Raw genomic sequence first — 21,892 nt, 5'->3', positions numbered from 1 at the left:
AACAGAGGTGGATGCCCACACTGGCATGCATGCCCCCACACTCACATGCATGCAACACGCATGCATGCATGCACCATACATCACGTCACATATAAACAACAAAAAACATCTGGCAAACAAATGTTTGCCTTTAGGAATACTCTGTAATCATTCTGAATGAATAACTAAATTGTTGCTTTTGTTGAGTCAAATTGGACCTGCAGGTTTTTCTTCTGATACTCAAAAAAAAAAAAAAAAAGACTCCATTAAATTAGACTGATACACAAAATGATCATGTGTTAAAGTGGGTGTTTTAAAGAGGGAAGGTATTCCTCCAAAAGAGTAGTAATGGAACCATCTCTTCTCTCACCCCTAGCACAGTAGGCTGGTCCAACACTGACCACTGTTTGTAGTATTTTGATTTTCTTTCCTTTACTTTCATTTAACTGGCTATTTGTGCATCTCCAAGAGAAATGGCTGAGGTTTTGCAGTTAATTCTTGTTGCTATTGACAACCAAAGCAGCCATGCGAGAAGACAGTGCTGTGAAAGGGAAGAAAACAAACTTTAATATGTTTTTCCCAAAGCTGGAGAGAAAAGGGAGCATGCAGTGTATGAGGAAAAGGTAAGTGAGCACGTACTGATGCAAGCATTACCAGCCCGGGTGTTGACTGAGCCCAAGTGTTTCTTTTTTCCTCAGATGCTTTGTCCAACATTCATTTAAATAAAAGGATACTGACTCCAGGGACCAACAATTAATGTTCTGAAAATGAAATATTGAAAGATACAGTATTACAAAAGCTCTGAAATATTTCTTTAGAATTTGGAATATAGGTGGCTGATGATGTTGCTCAGTGGTTAAAGATGCTTGCTGCTGGCCCTGAGGACCTGAGTTTGATCCCTGGGACCCACATGGCTGCAGGAGAGAACCACCTCTGACAAGTTGACTTCTGATCTCCACACACTGTGGTACACATGCACCTGCACACCCCCTCCTCACCCCCAGACACACACACACACACACACACACACACACACTAAAAAAAAAAAAAGATGTTTTTAAAAGAACTTGGGCTATAGAAGAATAGCATAAGTTCAATCATTGCTTAATATTTTTGTTACAAAATGTTTTCTAATAACAAAATGATGACTAAAATACTACTATTTTAAACATGTCCTAGATTTTTTTGTTGTTTCAGAAAAGCACTGAAAATTGAATGTGTGTAAGTCTCCGGGAATGTAACACGCTGGGCATACCCAAGGCCTGCCTCCTTACAGAGAAAAGATCTGGAATTTCTTTTTTTGGCCATTTGTTTTGCAGCTTTCTACGTCTTAAGGCAGAGACTAGCAAGGATAAGGTGCCAGCTCAAAGGTTAGAGGAACATATTTCTTGACATAATTTTGGCTAATTTCTTCCTTGAAAGCCATAACATCTAAATGATACTCTAAAAAGCTATAAACAAGGTTTAACACTACTTAGTTTTGAGTGGCTTACTTCAGGGCACTCTATTCCATAGATATGTGGGGGTTTTATTCTTGTTGTTTGTTTTGTTTTGCTTTGTTTTTTGGGTCCCCCTTTTGTTCTCTAAGGTAACTTTAACCAAGTTATTAGCTTAAATTTTTCCCTTTTGACTCTTATTTCTCCCTCTTGTTTTACAAATCTAATAAACTGACCTCCATTCTAACCTAAAGGACAGTTTAAATTCTTAATATTTAAAGAAACAAATGTAGAAAAAAAGCAAAACTCCACCAAGTGAAGTTACTAACACCAGCTCATCACTAACCCATGGGAATTGTGTTTCATGTTTACTAATTCTCCATGGAACAATCCAGGTAAGAAATACTTTTTACTATATTGAATAACAAGTTGTGTATTGATTATACCTTCCTCCTGATGCTTTGGTGCAAAAGTATTCCCTGGTTTAAACATGTGAGCAGTGAGTAAGGTCACTTGGCAAGACGTTTGCCTTTTAAGTGATTAATTTGGGTGAGAACATACCAAATTACAGCCTGCAGTAGTCAATTCTAAGGAGGCAGCACAAGGTGGTTGCTGCAGGAGGCCATCCCATGTCACTGAAGACCATTTAAAGGTAGGATTTCAATAAGAACATTTAGTGACAAAATCAATAAAGCTTTTTTTAGGTGGGTTTCTGGCTGTAAGTAGAATGCTGCCTACTGAACAATTTTCTCTTCCCTTCTTTTCTCTTCTCTTCTCTTCTCTTCTCTTCTCCCCCCACCCCTCTTTCTCTCTTTCTCCCATCCTTGCCTGGTAAGGTAGTCACGTATCTCTATGTACCCCCAGGTCAGCTTTAAACAAACTCATTATATAGTCCAGGCTGACATCAAATTCTGAATCTTATTGCCTTGACCTCCCAAGTGCTGGGATTACAGGTGTAGACCACCAGATCCAATACTCTAGAACAATTCCCTTTAAATTTTTTAAATTAAGATATAATTACATTATTCTCTCCTCCCTCCAACCTCTCTCATTCCCACCTCATATTGATGGACCTTTTTCTTTAATTGTTGTTACATATGTATATGCAAAGAAATATATAAATGCAACCTAATGAGACCATTCAGTGTTGCTTATATATAAATATGTTTTGGGGGAAGACTAATTTTCCCTCTCTCAGTTGTTGTTAATTGCCGGCAGTTTTTGATCTAGGGGTGGGTGCCTGTGATATTTCCCCATCCACATTGTCATGTCAAATAATGTTTAGACAGTCCTTGACTGTGTTGGTCTGCATGTAGACCACAAACAGAGCTCTGTTTTGTTTCCCCTGTTCATCTTTTGCAGCTAAGAATTAATTGGCAGTAGGAAAATTTTCTGGTTGTTCACTGCTAGAATAAAGCCTTTGGCTGGAGGGTTTTCTTTGGTTGGCACCATTTCCTTCCCATGTTGTGAATAATGTCTTTGCCCAAACCCTCAGCGGAACAGTTTTGGTTAGCTCACAGTGCTTGCACTTGAAATAACCAGAAGAAAATAGAGTTGAGCTGTGGAACCTTAGCATTTACAGTTACTTTGATTTACTAGGAGCTAAAATTAGGAGCCAGGGATGCACAAAGGGAACAGAGCATGGACCTTTTCTCTCAAGGAACTCGGTCATATAAGATGATTGGTCTTTATTCCTTTTATAATTCTAGCATAGGAAAAAGTTAAGGATAAATTGTTGAGGGCGGCCACACCAGATGGCTCCATGGCACGTGCCCTCTGGCAAGTGACCTGAGTTCAGCTCCCAGAACCATTTTAAAAGTAGTCAGGAAAGGACTGGCTGTGCGTGCATCCCATGCTACTCATGCCCGCACATCTGTGTCGCCCCTCCCTGAGTAATAAGAAATGAAACTTTGAAGAAGAGTTGAGGGAGTTCAGGGGAAGACTCTCTCTGCTGAGTAGGAGCAATAAGAAGTTGGAAGGCTCCATGGTGTTCGGTTAATTCATCTGTTCAACACATATGGATTGAGTGAAACGACATGTTTGATCTTGGGCTCACCAATGCAGACATCCTTCCAGTAAACCCAAGGTCCAGGCCTTCATCCTGCTCTGCATCCGTAGTTAAGGTCCACAGACCACAGCAGCACTAGATGAGAAAGATGTAATGTAATGTGATGTACTTTGATGCTGGACTCTGTGAGAGTGCCTCTCAGTTGACAACACTGTAGACCAAGAATGTGGGCTGTCACGGCACAGCTAACTTGTGATGGCTAAGGCAAGTGAAGGGCACTCTTGGCAGATAGTATTCTAACTGCGCAAAGATCTCAGAAACCAAAATGATGCCTTCCAGGAAATGTAAGAATCCAAGTTCAGCAGTGGGATAAGTGCTTGAAGGATGTCTGATAAGAGAAGCAAATAGGAATGTCTCTGGGAGCCCTTGATGTCATATAAAGTAGATTAGCCTTGACCACAAGGTAATGAAGGACCACGCTAAAGATTTTTATCAAGGAAATTGCATACTATTTGAGAGCATATCATCTGGGGCTGATGAGTCAAACCTAACACAAAGGTGGATTTCTTTCTGGTCAGGGTGTTTTAGCTTATTTTTGAAATTGTCAGTGTTTCACAGGAAACATGGATTTCAGAGATAGTGTTGGAAATCATTACCTTGGCATCACTTCAGGGAACCAGTGGGCTAGAATTTGTTAAGCAGCAACCCGGATGGAAGAAGCATGCGCTCCGTTTTACCCGGGCTCACTTCCTTCAGGGCAAACGCCTGGCACGTGCAGGCATTTGAGGTTTGGGGCTAATTTTGGAACTTCCTCTTTGGCAACTTAAGGAATAACTATTTGAAGTTCAGAGCTGGAGTTTTTACAGCCCATGGCGAAAAGTTAGACTTGTTTTTAAGTAGTGGTGGGAACAAAAAAGATAGGAAGGTACTGAAAAAATCCTAAAAACAGAATGGATAGAGGGGCACAGCATGAAGGCCACAGGGGGACAGTGTTTTGTGAGGGTCTTCTCTGTGTACAATGCCATTGTGATGAGAGGCAGATAAGAGTCCTAGCTCATAGGAATTTTAAGTAAGGGGTAAATGAGCACATATTTATAGAGCACTTAACTTGGGGACTGGCGCACACTCAGTCCGACAAAGTGGCTGTTGTGGAGGAGTGAAGGAGACGGAAGCGACGAGGATGCAAGCGTTTCCAGGGTGTCATTTGGTAAGCTAGAGAACACAGGAGAAGGTGCGGATGTTGACGCCAGCTTGGGATGTGCTTAGTGTGGAGCACTCTTGAGAATTTAAAGTGGAAAAGTTTGATGCATTCCGGGGGCGGGGGGTCTGGCAGGCACAGGGTGATTCTGGGTCCCCCTCCACTGACGACTCATATCTTCCTCATGCTCTTTGACCCTTCCAGTCAACTTGGTAATTGTCACAAAGAAGAATGTGTCCCAGGCAAAGCCATGTCATATTTGCTGAAATGTTTTCTAAAAGCTTTCATTTGTGTAAAAATGCCTTACCCTTTGGCCCATATTTGAATAGAACCAACGATTCAGCATTTCTTTACATCAAGAGCTGGGAAGAAAGTCATCCTCTGTAAGCAGATTCTCCTTCCCTCTGGTTAGCCTCTTCTGTCTCCCGTCACTACTGTTTCTAATTATAGACATGTTTGGATGAAAGTGAATGGTTGCCGGGAGGGGCAGGGCTGCTTTTAGGGTGCGGATGCTCTCCTAACTCAGTCAGCCCCAGCTCAAACATCACTGTCGTGTATGCTGTCCTTACCCGCCACAGCTGACTTCTGTCCCCTCCTCTACACTTTGCTTTTACATTTGCCTGAGCCTGGTTCATGCTACCTTATGCTATTGTGGTGGTTTGCAGACCAACGTTATTTCTTCTGTTGCAGCATGCAGTCCATTCAGCTCAGTACACTTTTAAATGTGTAAGAGATAGCAATTGCTGTGATGTAGGAGCCAGGCCTGGTGGCACATGCATTTAATCTCAGCACTTGGGAGGCAGGGGCTGGTCTAAGTAGTGAGCTTCAGGCCAGGCGGGGTTTTGTAAGGACCCTGTCTGGAAAACACAAGAACAAAAACCATGAAGGAGATATGATCTCAATAAGCAGATTATTATTTTTAGGAAGGACAATTTACTGTGAAACTGAACATCTTTAGTCTGCCTCCCTTGTGACTTAATATTTCATTAACTCTCTCTTAAGGTTAAAGAAGGAAATCAGCTTCCATGCTTTTAATCGACTGTGCATAAGCCAGTGATTGTTCACAGCTGTGGGTAGGATCCTGACTCATTGGGGTCTTCGGGTTGCCTACTGTTTAAAGGATTTCTTTCTTCTTTTCCTTTTAAGTGTTGCATGGCCCCTTCAGGTGCAGACCCTTTGCTTTGTCCTGTGACTTTCTGGCCATTCTTCTGCTACTCGTTCTGTATACGTGCCCACGTGACAAGTTTATACTCATCCTGTCAGATTCGGTGCAGTCTTGAAAGCCATCGCTGGCATCTTTCTAACTCCCACCGCCATACAGAAAAATTCTGCTGCGTTCTTTTAACACCTTGTATACCTGTCATGGCTGTCTTTGTCAGAAGACTGCATCGTATTTCAAAGGAACTTTTGTATATTTAAAGAACTCAAGGTCTGGGAGCTAGATCTGCAAAACTCTTAAAATATACTGTGAAATATGTATACAGAAATGTATATATTTTTGATTTATAATAGACATCTTTGTAGAGGCTTAGGAAAGCCCTGGGGAGGGCTGTACTTAGTACAAGAGGCTAAAGCCAGTTTTTGTAGATAGTGATGCTTAAACTGAGTTCTGAAGCCTGTCCAGATATGAGTCTCGCAGTCAAAGGGAGAGTGGCATTCTACGTGACAGCACGGAGACTCTAGAGTGTTGCTTCCTGGGAGCTGCAGTTAGCTGTCCGTGATTGGTGATGAAGCTGATGGTCTGGGAAGAATTCAGACACAAGATATGGTTTGAATGATATCCCAAGGGCTCAACCGAGAGCTATTAGGCAAGGGAGCCCCCCAGCCCCCACGTGAGTATAGGGAGAATACCATGCCCAAATCATAGTCTAGGGAGGGCCCTCCAGTGATGCTTTAGGCCTGGATTGAAGTCTACATGCTAGAGGGAGAAAAACAATTGTGTCCTCTCTTACTTAACCAGTTTGATACTAATAGACATTTAGATTATCACAGTTTGGCCAAGTTTTTCTATCAGTCAAATTGGGAACAACTAATAATTTTCTTAAAAAGAAACCTGAAAGGTCAAATTCACAAATATCCCACATCATATTAGTCTAGGAAATGTCATAATATTGATTTAATATTTGCAAAAAGTCACCAAAAATCCCCTCCTTAGATATAGCAATGCTTCATTAACGCTTCAGAATCAAGTGTTTGTGTACACAACAAACAATAGAATAAAGAGATTATTTTATTTTGAAGTATTCTAGCAGGTTTCTTTACAGTCCCTGGAAATTATAGAATGTTTCTTCAAGGCAACTTTTCCTTAGAAATGTCACTTAAATACTATTTGCATTTGGCCACCATTCCCTACTCCCATTCCTTTCTGCTTACTACTTTATCATAACCTCTCTTTTCTAGCTTCCAAATTACATCGCATGCCAGGCTTCCTCATCTTTCTTAACCCACCAGAGGAGTAGTAGTCCCGCACTAAGAAACTTTTACTGAAATGGCGCCACTCACTCAGGCTGTGTGGACTCTGCAACAAGGGCCACTTGTCTCCTCCGCATATGGGTACTGCCACAAGAAATTCAGCCACATTAAATGGTTTTTAGTTTATTGTTCAAGAGAACATTTATTAGATAGCCTTTTAAATAAGAATCTGAGGAACTTTACACTGTTTTTAATTACATCAGAAATTTAGTATTTTGAACTTGTTGAATACTTGCTTGGTGTTATACAGTGTTTGAGGTGAGTCAGAGTTATTTTCCTCTGAAGATCTTGCATGGTGGGCTCTGTTCTGCATACGATGTGTGATGGCTCAGGGCTCTTTCCAATCGTTTTTTATAAACCTCTGTCTCCATCCCTCCCAGGTTCTATAAATAAGCAGTGAGGGATTTCATGTTACTTTTAGCAATTTTCTCTTCCAAGGTCAACGGCACTTGGAAAAAGAGATTCTCTTCATATTTGCAATTTTTTTTCTCCTTCACATCTATTCAAATCAACTCAGTGGAGTGGCTGGGAACTATGGCAGCTCTCCAAATGTCTCTCAGTCTTACAGCTGTTCGTTCTTTTGCTCCACTCTTGGATAACCATTGTCACCTTGTTCCTAAGTAAAGGGACCTGGAGGAGAAGGCAGGGCAAGATGGCAAGGGTTACAGATGACACCCAAGGACTCAGGTGCATTCTTACATTAAGAAGCATAAAGTAAGGATGGAGCTTGGATTGGTTCTGTCCTCATTGCTTTCCAGAACAGCTGTCCCCTTGGCATCTCAACATGTCTCTTATTAATCCAGACATTGGCCCTTGACCTCCAGTGTGATTCACTCACATACGAAGCACTATAAAATTGATGTGTGAGATTAACTGTCTCGTAGCTTTTGGATAACTCGATATTTTTGTCGGAATTTGAAACTGCTGTTGACCTCTCAGAACCCCGGTTGCAACAGTTAGAATGGTTCTGAGTAAAATTTTAGAATTCAGTCAAAGGGAGGAAGTGTCAAAGAGCTGTGGTTGCTTCAAATGTGGAGACATGTGTGTTCTTTCTAGTCAAAACAAAGACTTAGTTACTCTGAGACACCCCCCCCCCCCCGAGATGTGACAGGAATGCTGGGTAAGTTTTGAGTTGGTGTACCTATGCGTTCTTAATCATTCTTGTAACTCATCTTGAAGGGAGAAAAGCCACAATCCTCATGTGATCTTTATTCACTGAGCTGGAACTAGATGAGGGTGGCAGAGGCAGGACCATCAAATGTGGTCCACACAGAGATCAGGGAAGCCCTGTTGTCCTCTCTGATTGCCTGTAGTATCTGTAGGCCTGGCATAGTTCCTCCAGAACCAGGGTGTTACCTCCTTTTGATGGTCTGGAAGCTTGCTACTAGATGAAAATGATCATTTGTCCTTTTTCATCAGGTGGATGACCCAGTTCACTGAGTAACACAGATGCTGCGAGTTGCAGTGGAATTAGTTATTACTAAGCCAGGCCAGTTTACGCAAAAGTGGGGAGCCAATTTTGTATAGTTTTTTAAAGTGGGCATGTGCTCTCTGCTTGCTTATATGCACTAATGAAGTTCTTCTTCTGTCTGCATGAGTAATGTGGCATTGTAGATACCAAAAACATGGTGTGCTTTATTTCTGTACCAGAAGCTACTAATAGGACTCCCAAAAAAGCAAAACAAAATATTCTTGTCCCTCTTGATAAAAACAGGCTACGTTCATATTCCACAGCCTCGTGTTCAAGACCAGTCAGGGGCTGTCTTTGGCTGGGTGCAGCAGTGAACAGGGAATGGGCCTAATGTGATGATTCTTGCTCTACCTTTCTTTCCATTCTCAAGATCACTGGTCAGAAAACAGTTCTGGTTCTCCATGCCCAGTAAGAACACAGACAGGCCGTTAGGACATGCTCCCCGAAGTAGCATCCCACCGGCTCCACTCAATGACTTTTATTTATATATGAATTAGCCAGACTTTATTCCTTTGCTTACTTCCATCTGCCAAGGAGACTAGGAAATGTAAATATCCCCCTACACTGGGGGATAGAAACCAAAAGGACATTCTGTGGTAAGGCAAAAGGGAACCAGAAAGGTAGGAATCCAAAGAATCCCGCTGGCCTTACGAGCTAGCTATCCTGGGCGTCCTTTGATCTCATCTGCTGTTGTAAGCACTTTGCAGGGTAGCCTACAAGAACACTACCCACTCAGCGAGAGCCCCCTCACTGCCTCCCCTCCCCCACCTGTTCATATTCTGAGGCCTCCCTTTTAACAGTTGCTCTCTGTGATCGTGGTTCAGACCTGAGGCTCTGTGGATTTAGTCACTGTCCACACTCACCCTCCCCTCTTTTTAGTTCTCCAATCCTAGCTCCTGCCGTGGCTTAAACAGAATTAGCCATGTGATTAATTTCATATCTTCTGTCACTCCCCCATTCTATCTGAAGGCGTGCAGTGTGACACATTGAGTATAATAAGTGTTTAATACGTATTTACCGATTTCCATCCCAGACCTAAAACCAAGATCGTGGGGGAAAGTCCTTGTATGAAAGAACGTGTAAAGCATTAATTTTCTGTGAAGGAAATAATTGTGTCAGCTCTGTATGTGCTTTATTGCTCTTCGTAGCTGCTCAGTAATCTGTAATTGCTAGTTCCTTCAGGTAGAATCACAGCCAGCAGTTTTCCTTAAATAACTGACTCCCCAAACTTGGCAAAACCATTAATAGCCCTGTCCTGTTGGAGTGTGTACATTTGATGCACCTAAGATTAGGGCATCCTGCTGAACAAATAAAAAGGGGAGAGGACAAAAAAAAAAAAAAAAAAAAAAAAAAAAAAAACCCAACCTTTGTGAGTAGAAAACCATGAATGGATGGCCAGCACCTGGTCAGAGGTCAAAGGCAACCTGGAGGCTGCAAGGTTGTACTACAAAGTGTCCGCTGAGTAAACCTCATATTTATAAGTGGTATTGTTAAAGCTTCCCTTTCATATCTTCACAGATATTTTTTTTTTTTTTTTTTTTTTTTTTTTTTTTTTTTTTTTTTTTTTTTTCACAGATATTTTTCAATTCCAATTATTCTATGGAGTTATCACTTTGATTTAAATATACCAAATATGAATGGTACCTTTTAAAGAAAGTACACCATTCTGGGTACCTCAGGAGACTTGATTATTTAGGTTACATTCATAAAAAAAAGCCAATGGGATAGCACTGTGATAGCCATGTGACATGATGCATGTGGAAGTCAGAGGACAGCTTGTGGGAGTTGATACTTCTTTCCTTCTACCATGTAGATCCTTCCTTGAGGTCAAAGGTCATCAGATTTAGTGGGAGGGCACCCTTACCTGCTGAACCATCCACCAGCACTGGAATATTTGCATTTTTTGTTTTTGTTTTTGTTTTTTTTTGTTTTTGTTTTTGTTTTTTTTTTTGAGACAGGGTTTCTCTGTGTAGCCTTGGCTGTCCTGGACTCACTTTGTAGACCAGGCTGGCCTCGAACTCACAGCGATCCGCCTGCCTCTGCCTCCCGAGTGCTGGGATTATAGATGTGAACCACTGTACCAGGCAGTATTTCCTTTTTAAAATGAAAATTTTTTTCACACTTGCATTTCTTGATGCTGAAGCCTAGATATTCCAGAGAACCATGGTTGAAGAACTTTCTTTAAAAATCCTGCATTCAGGATGAACTATTTCCCGTTCACTGAGAGTAATATTGGAAGGGCTTTCTAGAAAGCTCAGTGCTTCTCAGAAGGAGCACACTTCTTTCCCACTGACTGTATGCTGTGTCTAAAGTCAGAGGCTAAGGAGTCTCCACGTTCTTCTCTCCGTGTTGTGCCCATCCTCTACTGTATGCTTTGATTCTCCATCAGGGATAGGAGTCCTCAGACCTAACTGCATAAAGCATAGGCTGACAGTAACAGCAGCACACGAGAGCTGAGGGAACAGATGGAGCAGATGTCCAAAACAAACCCAGGGGGTGTGTTGGTTGGCAGGAGTCTCGGAGGAAATGTTTGAAAATTGTCTGAGGAAACTGGAAGTGTGTCCCAGAATGGAGCCAAGCGTGGGCTGGAGGAACGGGCATCCAAGACTTCAGAGGGCAGAGGCGTGGTGTCTGCGTTGCCCTAGGTCAGGCCCTATCTGCTTTTCACCTGATGGTTACTGCAGCTCATCTCTTCCTGTCATGAACACGAACCACGGCTGCCTGGGTCTAGCCAGCCTGAACTTTAATTTCTCTAACCTCATTGCTTTCCTTACGTCAGAATTATTTCCAGTTCATCTCACATACCTTCACCACATCAGTGTCCACACAGCTTCAACATGTATACAGTAGTTCTCCTGACCACGAAAGCCTTGCAGAATCATCCGTTTCCCACAGATAAGGTAACACTCCTTAGTTTGAGAGTCTCAGAAGACCGTCATCCCATACCTAGCATGAATGGTTGCTTCTTCTTCTTCCATGAGCACGTACTCATCCTGTTAGTTACCCAGGCCTCCTGAGTGACCTCCCACTATCCTATGGGTATCTTTGCTGCACATTTCTCTTCTCTATGGGACATCATGTTTCATGATCCAGCACACTTGTTTTTCTGAGGCTTTCTGCTCAAGTCCGTATGTGGTGATGTCTCTATGCGTTGTCTATTTTTCTAACCATTATGCCCATACATGAATACTGTCTTGAATTGAAAACATGTGTAATGGGTTGGAACAACGTCTCGATGTTTTAAGATGTGGATCACTCTTGTTGTGAACTTTGTTTCACAACACCCATGTTAGGTGGCTCACAACAGCCTGTAGCTCCAGCTCTGAGGGATCTGATGCCCTCTTTTGGATTCTTTGGACACCTGTGTATCACACATTCACATATTTACACACACACAGGCACATACACAGGCACACACACTTAAAAAAATAAATCTAAAATAGGAATGTAGAAAAGTTTTGTCTCTTTAAATTGTGAGCTCCTTGAAGTCAGCAATTATGCTGTTATTTTTTGTTTGTTATAGTATCTGCCATTACATTATGAACATATTGGGCAGAGTAGGACAGCATTTCCCATCCTTGGCTTTATAACATTCTGGTGTCATTTGGACAGTTTGTATGTGAGTAGGATAGCTAGACATTATGGGATGTGCTCTATCCCCTATAGGGCAGGAAAGCACAAAATGTCTCCAGACATTGCCAGATGTCCCCAATGTGCAAAGGACCCCGTGGAAAAACCACTGACACAAGGCTAACACAGTAAACTTCCAGACTGTGAAAAGACTTGAGTTCTTGAGAAAAGTGGATGTTGTTGTTAGGGAAGAATAAGCTTAAACTTATTTCAAGTTTGCTGAGATACAGGAAGCCTCTATAAACTCAAGAGGAACTGTAGTGCGTGCCAGGGGTAAGAAAGGTCAAGACTATGAAGACTTCTGTGAAGAGAAGAAATTAAAAATTTTGTTTTACTTTGTTTCACTTTTGATTACTTTATTTTTAGATTGTCACTGTTCTTTATTAATAAATCTATTTCATTTTGGGTTTTGGCCATGCTGTTGCTCGAATTCAAGGTCTCCCACATTCTAGGAAAGTGCTATTCCACCAAGTCACATCCTAGTCTGAAAGCTTTATTGATGTCAGATAAGCCCCGAAGTTCAGACTAAAAGCTTTGTTGACATGTACTTGAAAGAATAAGTTTTGAGATTGTGTGTGAACATTTTTTGTAAAGTTACATGTTACCTTTATTGAGTAGTATACACAGTTTGCAATTTTTTCAGCCCCTAGTGATACATACTAACATATTTACATGTATGATAAATGCGTACAAGCAGGTTTGTGGTGTAGACAGTGGCTTTATAACTTTGGCTACTTTATCATAAGGTCTTAGTTTGCGTCATCATGCTGGTCCATGACTTTAGTGCTTATTGGAGGATGCACTGATGACCCTGAGATTGACACACACTGTCCTCTTTCCACAGCTGTGTGTCAACCACAGTGCAAACATGGAGAGTGCATCGGGCCAAACAAGTGCAAATGTCACCCTGGATTTGCTGGGAAAACCTGCAACCAAGGTAGGAAAATAGCTTGAAAGCCATGGCGCCTCTATTCCCAACAAAGAATTTTAAATTCTCACCCCAACCATTTTCCAACCGTTGTCATAGCTGTTTCTCCCAATTATGAAAGAATTAATACTAAAACCAGTAAATCTTAGAATCATATATTTTCTTTCTTTTTTTTTCATATATTTTCTTAAAAGATGTTCTCTTACTTGCCTTCTTGGATACTCACTAAAATGTGTATATCTGTAATTCAAGTCTTACATTCTGGGGCAGGGAGAGGGATCAGCAGATGAAAGCTCTTCCTGGACAAGCCTGGTAAGCTCAGTTTGAGCCCTAGAACCCAAAGGTAGAAGAGGGGACTAAATTTACAAAGTGGTCTTCTGACAGCTACACATTTGCCATGGCACATGCACCCCCGCAACCTAACACACACACACACGCGTGTGCGTGCGTGTGCACACACACACACACATATACACACACACGACATAAAAATAGATACATACATACATAGATACATATATACAATTTTGACAGTCTTACCTTCTAGAATTCTTGTTTTTCCACGAATAAATTAGTAAGGCTTTTAGGAAGTAAAATATCACTTGTTATAATTAGGCATATAGGTAATAACAAAACCCGACACAATTTTCATCTGGAGAACCTAAAGGTCAGAGATACTAGATGTCTTGCCTGAGTAAACACAACTAGTTGAGAAGGGCTGAGTTGATTTAGAGCTATGGCTGACATAACCCACATTCATTTTGGTAAGCTAATTTTCAGTGAAAATTTGTAACTGGAAACTTGATTATTTTACTCTTCTCGAAGGCCACACAAAGCTCCTTGTCTTAATTAACTGTATCTGCAAATTTCAACTGTTAGAGTTACAAAGCTAAAAAGAGAGGAAAGTTAATGCTAACTTTCATCAGAAAAACCAGAGTTATGTCTTACATGAGAATGAAAAATAAATTCATGTACCTTAAAACATGTCTGGCCGGGCATGGTGGCACACACCTTTAATCCCAGCACTCAGGAGGCAGAGGCAGGCGAATCACTGTGAGTTCGAGGCCAGCCTGGTATACAAAGTGAGTCCAGGACAGCCAAGATAACATAGAGAAACCCTGTCTCGAAAACAAACAAACAAACAAAAAAACATGTCTGACTGCAAAACCAGTAGTCATGGCTCATCCCAGCAGGAAAGGCTCATTCAACAAGGACTTTTCGAAGTGTTTCTGATTTAACACAGGCCTCATGTTTGCTAGGTGAACATTACTTATTCATTAACTGAATGATAGATTCACACAGCCACTCTTAGTCTTAGGAGTCATAGGAACCTAAGAGTGTTCCCTGGAGATTTTTAATATCATATCTTACACAGTCTGCATCCATCGACTGAGCCTGCCAGTTGCTAGGGGGAAGGGACTGGGTAAGTGTGAGCTCAGCCTGGAGTCTTATAAACCTTACTACAGCAAATTGTGCAGAACTGCCATACAATAAATTAACTAACTGCTTTTATCTAGGCCCACACATTTTCATAAAGTAGAAATGCCTCAGAGATACATAAAATCAAAAGATTTTTTTTCCCTCAAGGAAAGAAGTGTCAAGAAGCAGTAAATCTGAAGTAATTTCACATAACTGGAAGTTAGCATATGATTAAAATTGGCGTTGGGGTAAGAATCTTAAGTCATAGCCACTTTAGAAGCGGTCTCAGAAACCTGCTTGGTGGGATAAACAGCTTGAATGAAAAACAGACACTGACCCAGTGTACTTGGGGCTTCCCTGGCCTTGACCAGAATGGCCGGACAAGCTGTGCTTTCAATTGGCTGGATTTAAAACCTTCATACAGTTGGGCTGATCTAGGTGGCTTGCTCTTCCCTCTGAGTCACTCTCTAGATTCATTGCTCTAGATCAGATACAAAGTTATGGTTTTGCTCTGCTCAAACTATTGTATAACCAAGGACAATACAAGTAGTAAACATGGAACCCCTACTCTGATCTACCCAATGGACAGGACATTCTCCACAGTTATATGGAGAGCAGGGACTGACCCTGACATGAACTCTGGTGCCCCATATTTGACCACTTCCCCTTGGTGGGGAGGCCTGGCGGCACTCAAAGAAAGCATAAGCAGGCTAACAAGATGAGACTTGATAGCCTATGACCATATAGTGGGGCAGGAGGTCCCCCTCAGTCACAGACCTAGGGGAGGGGAATAGGGTGAAAGTGGGAGGGAGGGAGGAACAGGAGGATACAAGTGATGGGATAACAACTGAATTGTAAGCTGAATAAAAAAAAAAAAACAAAGTTATGGTTTTGAATCATTAGCAGACTGTAAGGCACATGCTTTTCACAGGGGATGGAATTGGAACTCAAATTCTGACAAGATTGTGTTTAATCATTAGCTCTCCCGTTGTCCTCCACTAATGTTTTACACACCCATTTCCTTCTCCTTCAGCATCTCTACCCAAACAAATCCACCCATCCAAGAAAGAATACTATTACACATAATCCCTTTACAATTGTCCCACTGAGGAATTCTTTTTAGAATGTAAATTATCGTATCACCTGGAGAATTATTCTCAGCATGAAAATATATCCTCAAGGCCATCAAGGTCTGAGGATCTGAACCCAGGGGGCACTACAGAAACTGATGCACCAAGGACAATGCATGCAGAGAACCTAGACCCCCTGTTCAGATGCAGCCAATGGACAGCTCATTCTCCATGGTCATTGGGGGTGGGGGTGGGGGTGTCGGGGGGGGGGGTGGGGCGGGGAACCTGCCTCTGACATGGACTCTGGTGTCCCTGATTTGCTCATTTCCCCTTGGAAGGGGAAGCAGATCTCCTGGTGAGACCTGATAGGCTCCGTCAGACAGTGGGGGAGGACGGCCTCCCTTGTCAGAGGTCTAAAGGAGGAGAATAGGGCAATAGGGCGGAAGACAGAGGGGGCATGGGAGTGGGAGGATACGATCAAGATGTAATATGAATAAATTAGAAAAAAAAGAAATTAAGACATTGTTCTAAATGCATGTTTCATATTCATCTCAGAAGAAACAATTTATAGATACTGATCACTAAGGTTTTGGATTTGTTTCTGTTCCTTATGTTGAATTCCTCATCCCAAGGAAAGAACAGCATAGAACAGGGCTATATGTCTGGGTGTATGGCTTACAGCAGATTGTAAATGGCCATACTGAGTACAATTGTAGGTGCTTTCACCCTAACTGTGGTGATACTGACAGCCTTGCCTTTTAAAAGTTCCAGCCCCATAAACAAATGTGCCTTTGCTTTAGAGTAAGTGGTCGGTAAACAGAGTTGTTCTGTTGTAAAACAGAAAGCAAAGACACTGTGCTTTGAGCCCAGTCATCTCACAGGAACTGGTTAAAGACAATGGCAATGGTTAACATTGTTTTTTAAAGCCTCGAGTGCTCATTGTAAATAAATGTGAACCAAATATGAAATAAGATTTTTATTTTTGGGTGAAAGTATGATGATCTATTGTATTATGATTTAGATAAGATCAATATTCAATGGATTTTAAACATTTTTAAATTTTTAACTATTATTAGCAACTTAACGATATAAGACAAATCTTAAATTGGTCATTTAAACTTTAATATTCTAAATGGGCTTAGTTTATTATGTTATTATTTGTACAATTTGGTTTTGTTTTCTCCTTCTGGTGATAATGAAAGTCACATGTTAATTTCTTTTTTGGTTATTAATGGTATGAGAATGATGGATTATTAATTTATATTTTTTCTTTGGAAAGGAAGATTATTATGATAAATTTTTAGAAAGAAAATAGAACAGAGCTAGAAATTATTTGTGAAGTAGTCAAAGAGTCCTTTTAAGCTCCATCAACATTTTGTAATTGTTTAATATATACTTGTGAAGATTTTTAGGGCTAAAAATGACATCAGTTCAAAGCTGACTCTTATTACCTTCTCCCTGCCGTGAAGATGAGCCTTCCTACCCAAGTCCTCTTGACCAAGGCAGTGAACAGCCTCTTTTTCAACCCCCGGACCATCAAGCCACAAGTGTACCTTCAAGGGGTGAGAGTGCCTTGTCTCCGGTGGCTGCTCCTCCCCTCCCGCCTGCAAGGCTTCATGCCCTTATGTCCTTATATCACTTCCTGCAAATGCCTGAACACTAGCGTGGAAGTGCAGCCTTCAGCCTGAGCATGTGAAGCCGGCTGGGGCAGTTATCACCTGTCGCTGAGGCCGTGCGCCCTGGAAAGCATGGGGCTTTCTCTCCTCTTACGTGTCATGGATCATTACTTTTCCTCCTCTCCTCTGAGTTTGGAAACCTTCTCCCAAAATCAGATTAGCAAGACAGTTTTTGTAGGGGAAATTGGGAATTCCTGTAGGGAGCTATGAGGTTGGATGCCTTTTTCCAAGTCGATTTTTAAGAGTAATTTAGTGCCCTTTCCTCTCTTGCTGTCCGGGATATGGGGTTTTGGGTTTGGTTAGAAATCGAGCCACACATTTGCTCTTTTCTTTTGTGCACACTCTGTAATGTCAGAGGGTTGAGTTCTGGCTGTAACTGGTTGTGTACTGGCGACCTGTTTGGAGAGTGTCAGACTCGGCAGTAAGGGACCTTAGAGCACTTCCTGCCATGCTTGGCTGTGGGACTGCTGTGAGATGGAAAAACCTATAGGTGAGAAAGGTGGTAGGGCCGCTGGCTAGTTCTTCTAGATTTTATCTCCACGCACTCACAGGATTAACTTAGAATAACTGAAAGAGTTTAGGGGTAATTATTGTCTCTGCTGATGGGGAACTTACTCACGTTGCACATGCTCGGTAGGAGGGACAAGGACGACTGTGTTCATTTCAGAGTTGCTCATAGTTCAGAGAGTTCTGGCTGTTGCTATTTTGACATCTGTTCACTGGTGACCTTATTGTAGTGAGATAAAGTTTTAAAAGTTTGATTTCTGAAACAACATCTGACTTAAGAAGCATGGGGGGGGGGGAGGGGGGAGTCCAAATGGTTAAAGGGAACAGAAGGTGGTTTTCTGTGAGAGCCCAGTGGCTATCTTTCGTGCTGACTCCCTCCCAGGCTTTTCCAAGCCACCTTTCATTGTCTGCACGCTAATACAGTTTCTGACTCTCTTTGCCCTGAAGTCTAATAATGATGCTATGCGGCTTGCATTCCTGTTCTGGCCCACTTCCCTTTTCACTGTACCTTACCCCTCCAAGCTCCCGAATCCACCACCTTGCTTAATGTAACCCTGATGATAATGTTCTTCATGAATTATATGCTTAACATTTAAAGTATTTGAATATAGGGGATAAAATTATGTCTTTAGTGTAAGATATGTGTATGATGGAGTGCATTATACTTTTATTAGAGATCTGTATAATCCTCTAGAGTAAGCTTAAAGTAAAAACACTAGAATTTATTTCCTAGATTCACTTATCAACTTTTAAATTTCCTTGAGACCATGGGAGATCAAGAGGAGCCTTTCATGACTGGCATAAGGATATTTACCATAATTTGAAAGTGTCATTTAAAGTTTCTGACTTAATTTCATAAAATACAAATGTGAGTACCACATTTATCAGAAGAAGCATTATTAACTCAATTTTGTAACACTTTGGATCAACAACAACAAAATAAGGTGGGATAATTATAGACAAGAAACCTTGAAGAAAATGGAGGGCGAAGTTTTTCCAACAAGATGCCAAGAGCTTTGGCGTTCCCTCCTCCTCAGATCTGTTACTGTGTTGCAGTGGTTGGTAAACAAGGTGGCTGGAATGCTGTTTTGTTATGTAGTAGTTCTGGTAAGGGGCACTGTGGGGTTTGCTAGACATGGGACAGGCAGTCATCAGGGACATTAACAGAACAACAGCCACCTGCCAAGGGACTGTCATGCAGCCCATTAACAGCTGCTAGAACAGTTTCTCAAGTTGCTCCCACATGCTTGAATTCTTACATAGCATTTAATTTAATAACAGGCAATATAGCCAGTGTCTCCTCATTTTTACCCATGGATACATCCTGGTCCCCGCCCCCCTCCATATCCTCTCATAAAGTAATAAAAAAACCTATGACAGTCTGTTAGTTTTTAAATTACTTTTTTACATAATTTTTATTGATTATCTGGGAATTTCACATTGTGTACCCCGATCATACTTACTCCCTAGTCCACCTACCCTTGTGACCCAGCCGCTCCTTCAAAGAGGAGAAGGAGGAGGAGGAAGAGGAGGAGGAGGAGGAGTCCAGTTTGTGTTGACCAGCCCCTTAAAGAAAACCAAGTTCTGAGATGGGCATGGTGGCACATGCCTTTAATCCCAGCAGAGGAGGCAGAGGCAGGCAGATCTCTGTGAGTTTGAGGTCAGCCTAGTCTACAAAGAGACCAGGACAGCCAGGGCTCTGTGTAACAGAGAAACCCTGTCTCTTGAAAAACTAAAAAGAAAGAAAAGAAAACCAAGCCCTTCCCCCACCTCTACCCTACCAGAAGACACCAATTCAGGAGAGCTGCACTTCAGCAATCTTAACACATAGTTGTTTGTTTGTTTGTTTGTTTTTATCATTTCAGTTTTATGATTCTTAAGCACTTTCCCACTGGAAAGAAAAGATAAATGTGGATTAAAAGCAGTTTTTAAGACCCCTGAGAAACAGGCTGGATTCCCAAAGCTCTCCTAAGGGCCTCACTGCCCAGCACCACCACTGGCTTGGGGAAGTACTGCCTCCACTGGCTTCTGCTTTAAGCAGGAAGTGTTGGAGAGACTCCCACTGGCATCAAATACCACGCTTGTGAGCCACCTGGGATTATAAACAGCTGCTGGTTCCGGTAAGGAACCACCAGAAGTTTCTGTTGCTGTCTCAAAATAAACTAGGGAATGATAATCGACACTCTAAAAAGCCATCCGTAGCATTCTCTTGAAATATAGATCAAATCTTACTCTATTTTTGTTGCTTTCTGAGCACAGAAAAAAATAAGATTCTCTCTTATAACATAGGCAGATTGATTAAGTACCTTTCTCATCATCTCCAGGGAGGCCAGCGTCACTCAGCAGGAGTGATATTAAGGATGACAACAAAACTTTTCTCTTTTTTGGTTTTTTGAGACAGGCTTTCTCTGTGTAGCAGCCTTGGCTGTCCTGGACTCACTTTGTAGACCAGGCTGGCCTGGAACTCAACTTTTAGAAGATAAGAAAGACTTTCCTGACTCAGATATTTAATAAATCTTCAAATACAAGGCAGAGGAGTCTGGACAGGGAGTAGAATTTCACCTCAGGCAGTCCTGCTTATTCCTACCCCACTCAGCAGACATGGAAGTCAACTTTTTTGATATAATAATCTACAAAGTACCTTCCATGAGGAGGGATTCTTTTGTAAATACTTAAACTGTGATTCTGTTTTGAAAACCTTTAACTGGACAAAAGACAATAAAGCAACGAATTGAAGAAAACATAGGAAATGACAAAGGTATTTGCTGTATTTATCTAACCTTTCCAGAATTTGCCCAGCTGGCAGTGTGCTCACACTGTGGTAAGAGCAGAAGAAAGACCAAGTTGGAGAGTCAGTAGGATGTGAAAATATTCTTAGATGTGCTATTTATTTGGTGCCTTTATGGCGCAGTGTAACTGGGTGCTTCAGAGGGATACCACATACCTGTGGCAAATGAACAGGTCACATTTAACTTTGATTAGAGTTAGAACCAGCTTTGTAGCTAGATATATTATCTGTGTTTTTATTTGGTGATATGGATAAATTTATAATTAAATTATGCTAATAAGGTACTTATGCTGCTGTTTCCAGACAAACATGTGGTCACGCTCCTTTTTAATGAGGTCTATTATGAGCATTAGTATTTCAGTGTTTTATGCCGCTGTGAATTTTATGTTCACTTGAGGCAGTGTTCACTTTTGTGGTGGAAAACTTTTATATTGTGGAATTCATTAATTTCCCATTGATATTTAAACCAATAAACATAAAATACATAATGATGTTTTTGTCCCTTAGCGTTTCCACATGCTCCTCTTAACTGCCAAACGAATGAAAACACATTGGAAGGCTTTAAAAACGTGTTTTGTGACTTGAATGGATTGGTGAAACAGGAAGCTGAGTTTTCTGTAGTCCAGAGTCAGTATAGAACCTATCAAACTGAACAAGAAAAAACAAAATAGTATTCAGTTTGATCCATACAGGTTTTTTTCCCTTCTGAAAACATAGCTGTCCTTTGAGAAGGTCACATTATCCTAATGTTCTAACGTTTGCACATTCCCTATGAAGTGAAAAGTGTCACGCAGTATCCTTTTTAGCAGAGTCTGTTAGCAGGAGAGGTTCTAACACAGAGAATGCACAAGCATTCTGAGCTTGGCAGCAGTCACACAGACTCTACCTGAGGTGTGAGCCTGCTGCTCTTTGTGGGGGTTACAGGCAGGCCCACAGTACTGTCCCCAAAGATTATAGACCATAAAGATCCCAACAGCATCTGGGATGTAATGTTGTGTGAAGGCAATGCACACCAGCTTTATCTGTCATAGGAGTGATGGTTTCACTGTCTTGACCCGTTTTTGCCTTCATCTTCCACGTAGAGAAGTGTTTTCCGTCAGTGCTGAGGTCTGTGACTTTTCTGCTTTAACCCCCATTCTTTGCAGATTTAAACGAGTGTGGCCTGAAGCCTCGGCCCTGTAAGCACAGGTGCATGAACACTTTCGGCAGTTACAAGTGCTATTGTCTCAGCGGCTACATGCTCACGCCAGATGGGTCCTGCTCAAGTATGTCAAGAATCTTAACAGTTTTATATGTGCTCTAGGCTTGCT

The 21,892-nt window shown here is 41.6% G+C and overlaps 1 protein-coding gene across 3 annotated transcripts in view; it reads left to right on the top strand.

Moving 5' to 3' along the window:
• The window catches only part of Npnt (nephronectin), a 62,285-nt gene that overhangs the window by 15,706 nt on the left and 24,687 nt on the right, over positions 1-21,892 (top strand). The window contains exons 3-6 of one of the 3 annotated variants that reach the window (XM_051165512.1): positions 1,299-1,349; positions 13,039-13,131; positions 17,081-17,173; positions 21,728-21,847. In XM_051165512.1, coding sequence (XP_051021469.1) covers positions 1,299-1,349; positions 13,039-13,131; positions 17,081-17,173; positions 21,728-21,847 — 357 coding nt within the window. The remainder of the gene's footprint in view (positions 1-1,298; positions 1,350-13,038; positions 13,132-17,080; positions 17,174-21,727; positions 21,848-21,892) is intronic. The other 2 variants (XM_051165513.1, XM_051165514.1) reach the window with 2 other exon arrangements.

This window comes from Acomys russatus, chromosome 23, assembly GCF_903995435.1.
Source record: "Acomys russatus chromosome 23, mAcoRus1.1, whole genome shotgun sequence".
Taxonomy (NCBI): Eukaryota; Metazoa; Chordata; class Mammalia; order Rodentia; family Muridae; genus Acomys; species Acomys russatus.
Note: the sequence above shows the minus strand (reverse complement) of the source record. Positions and strands in the feature narration are given on the sequence as shown.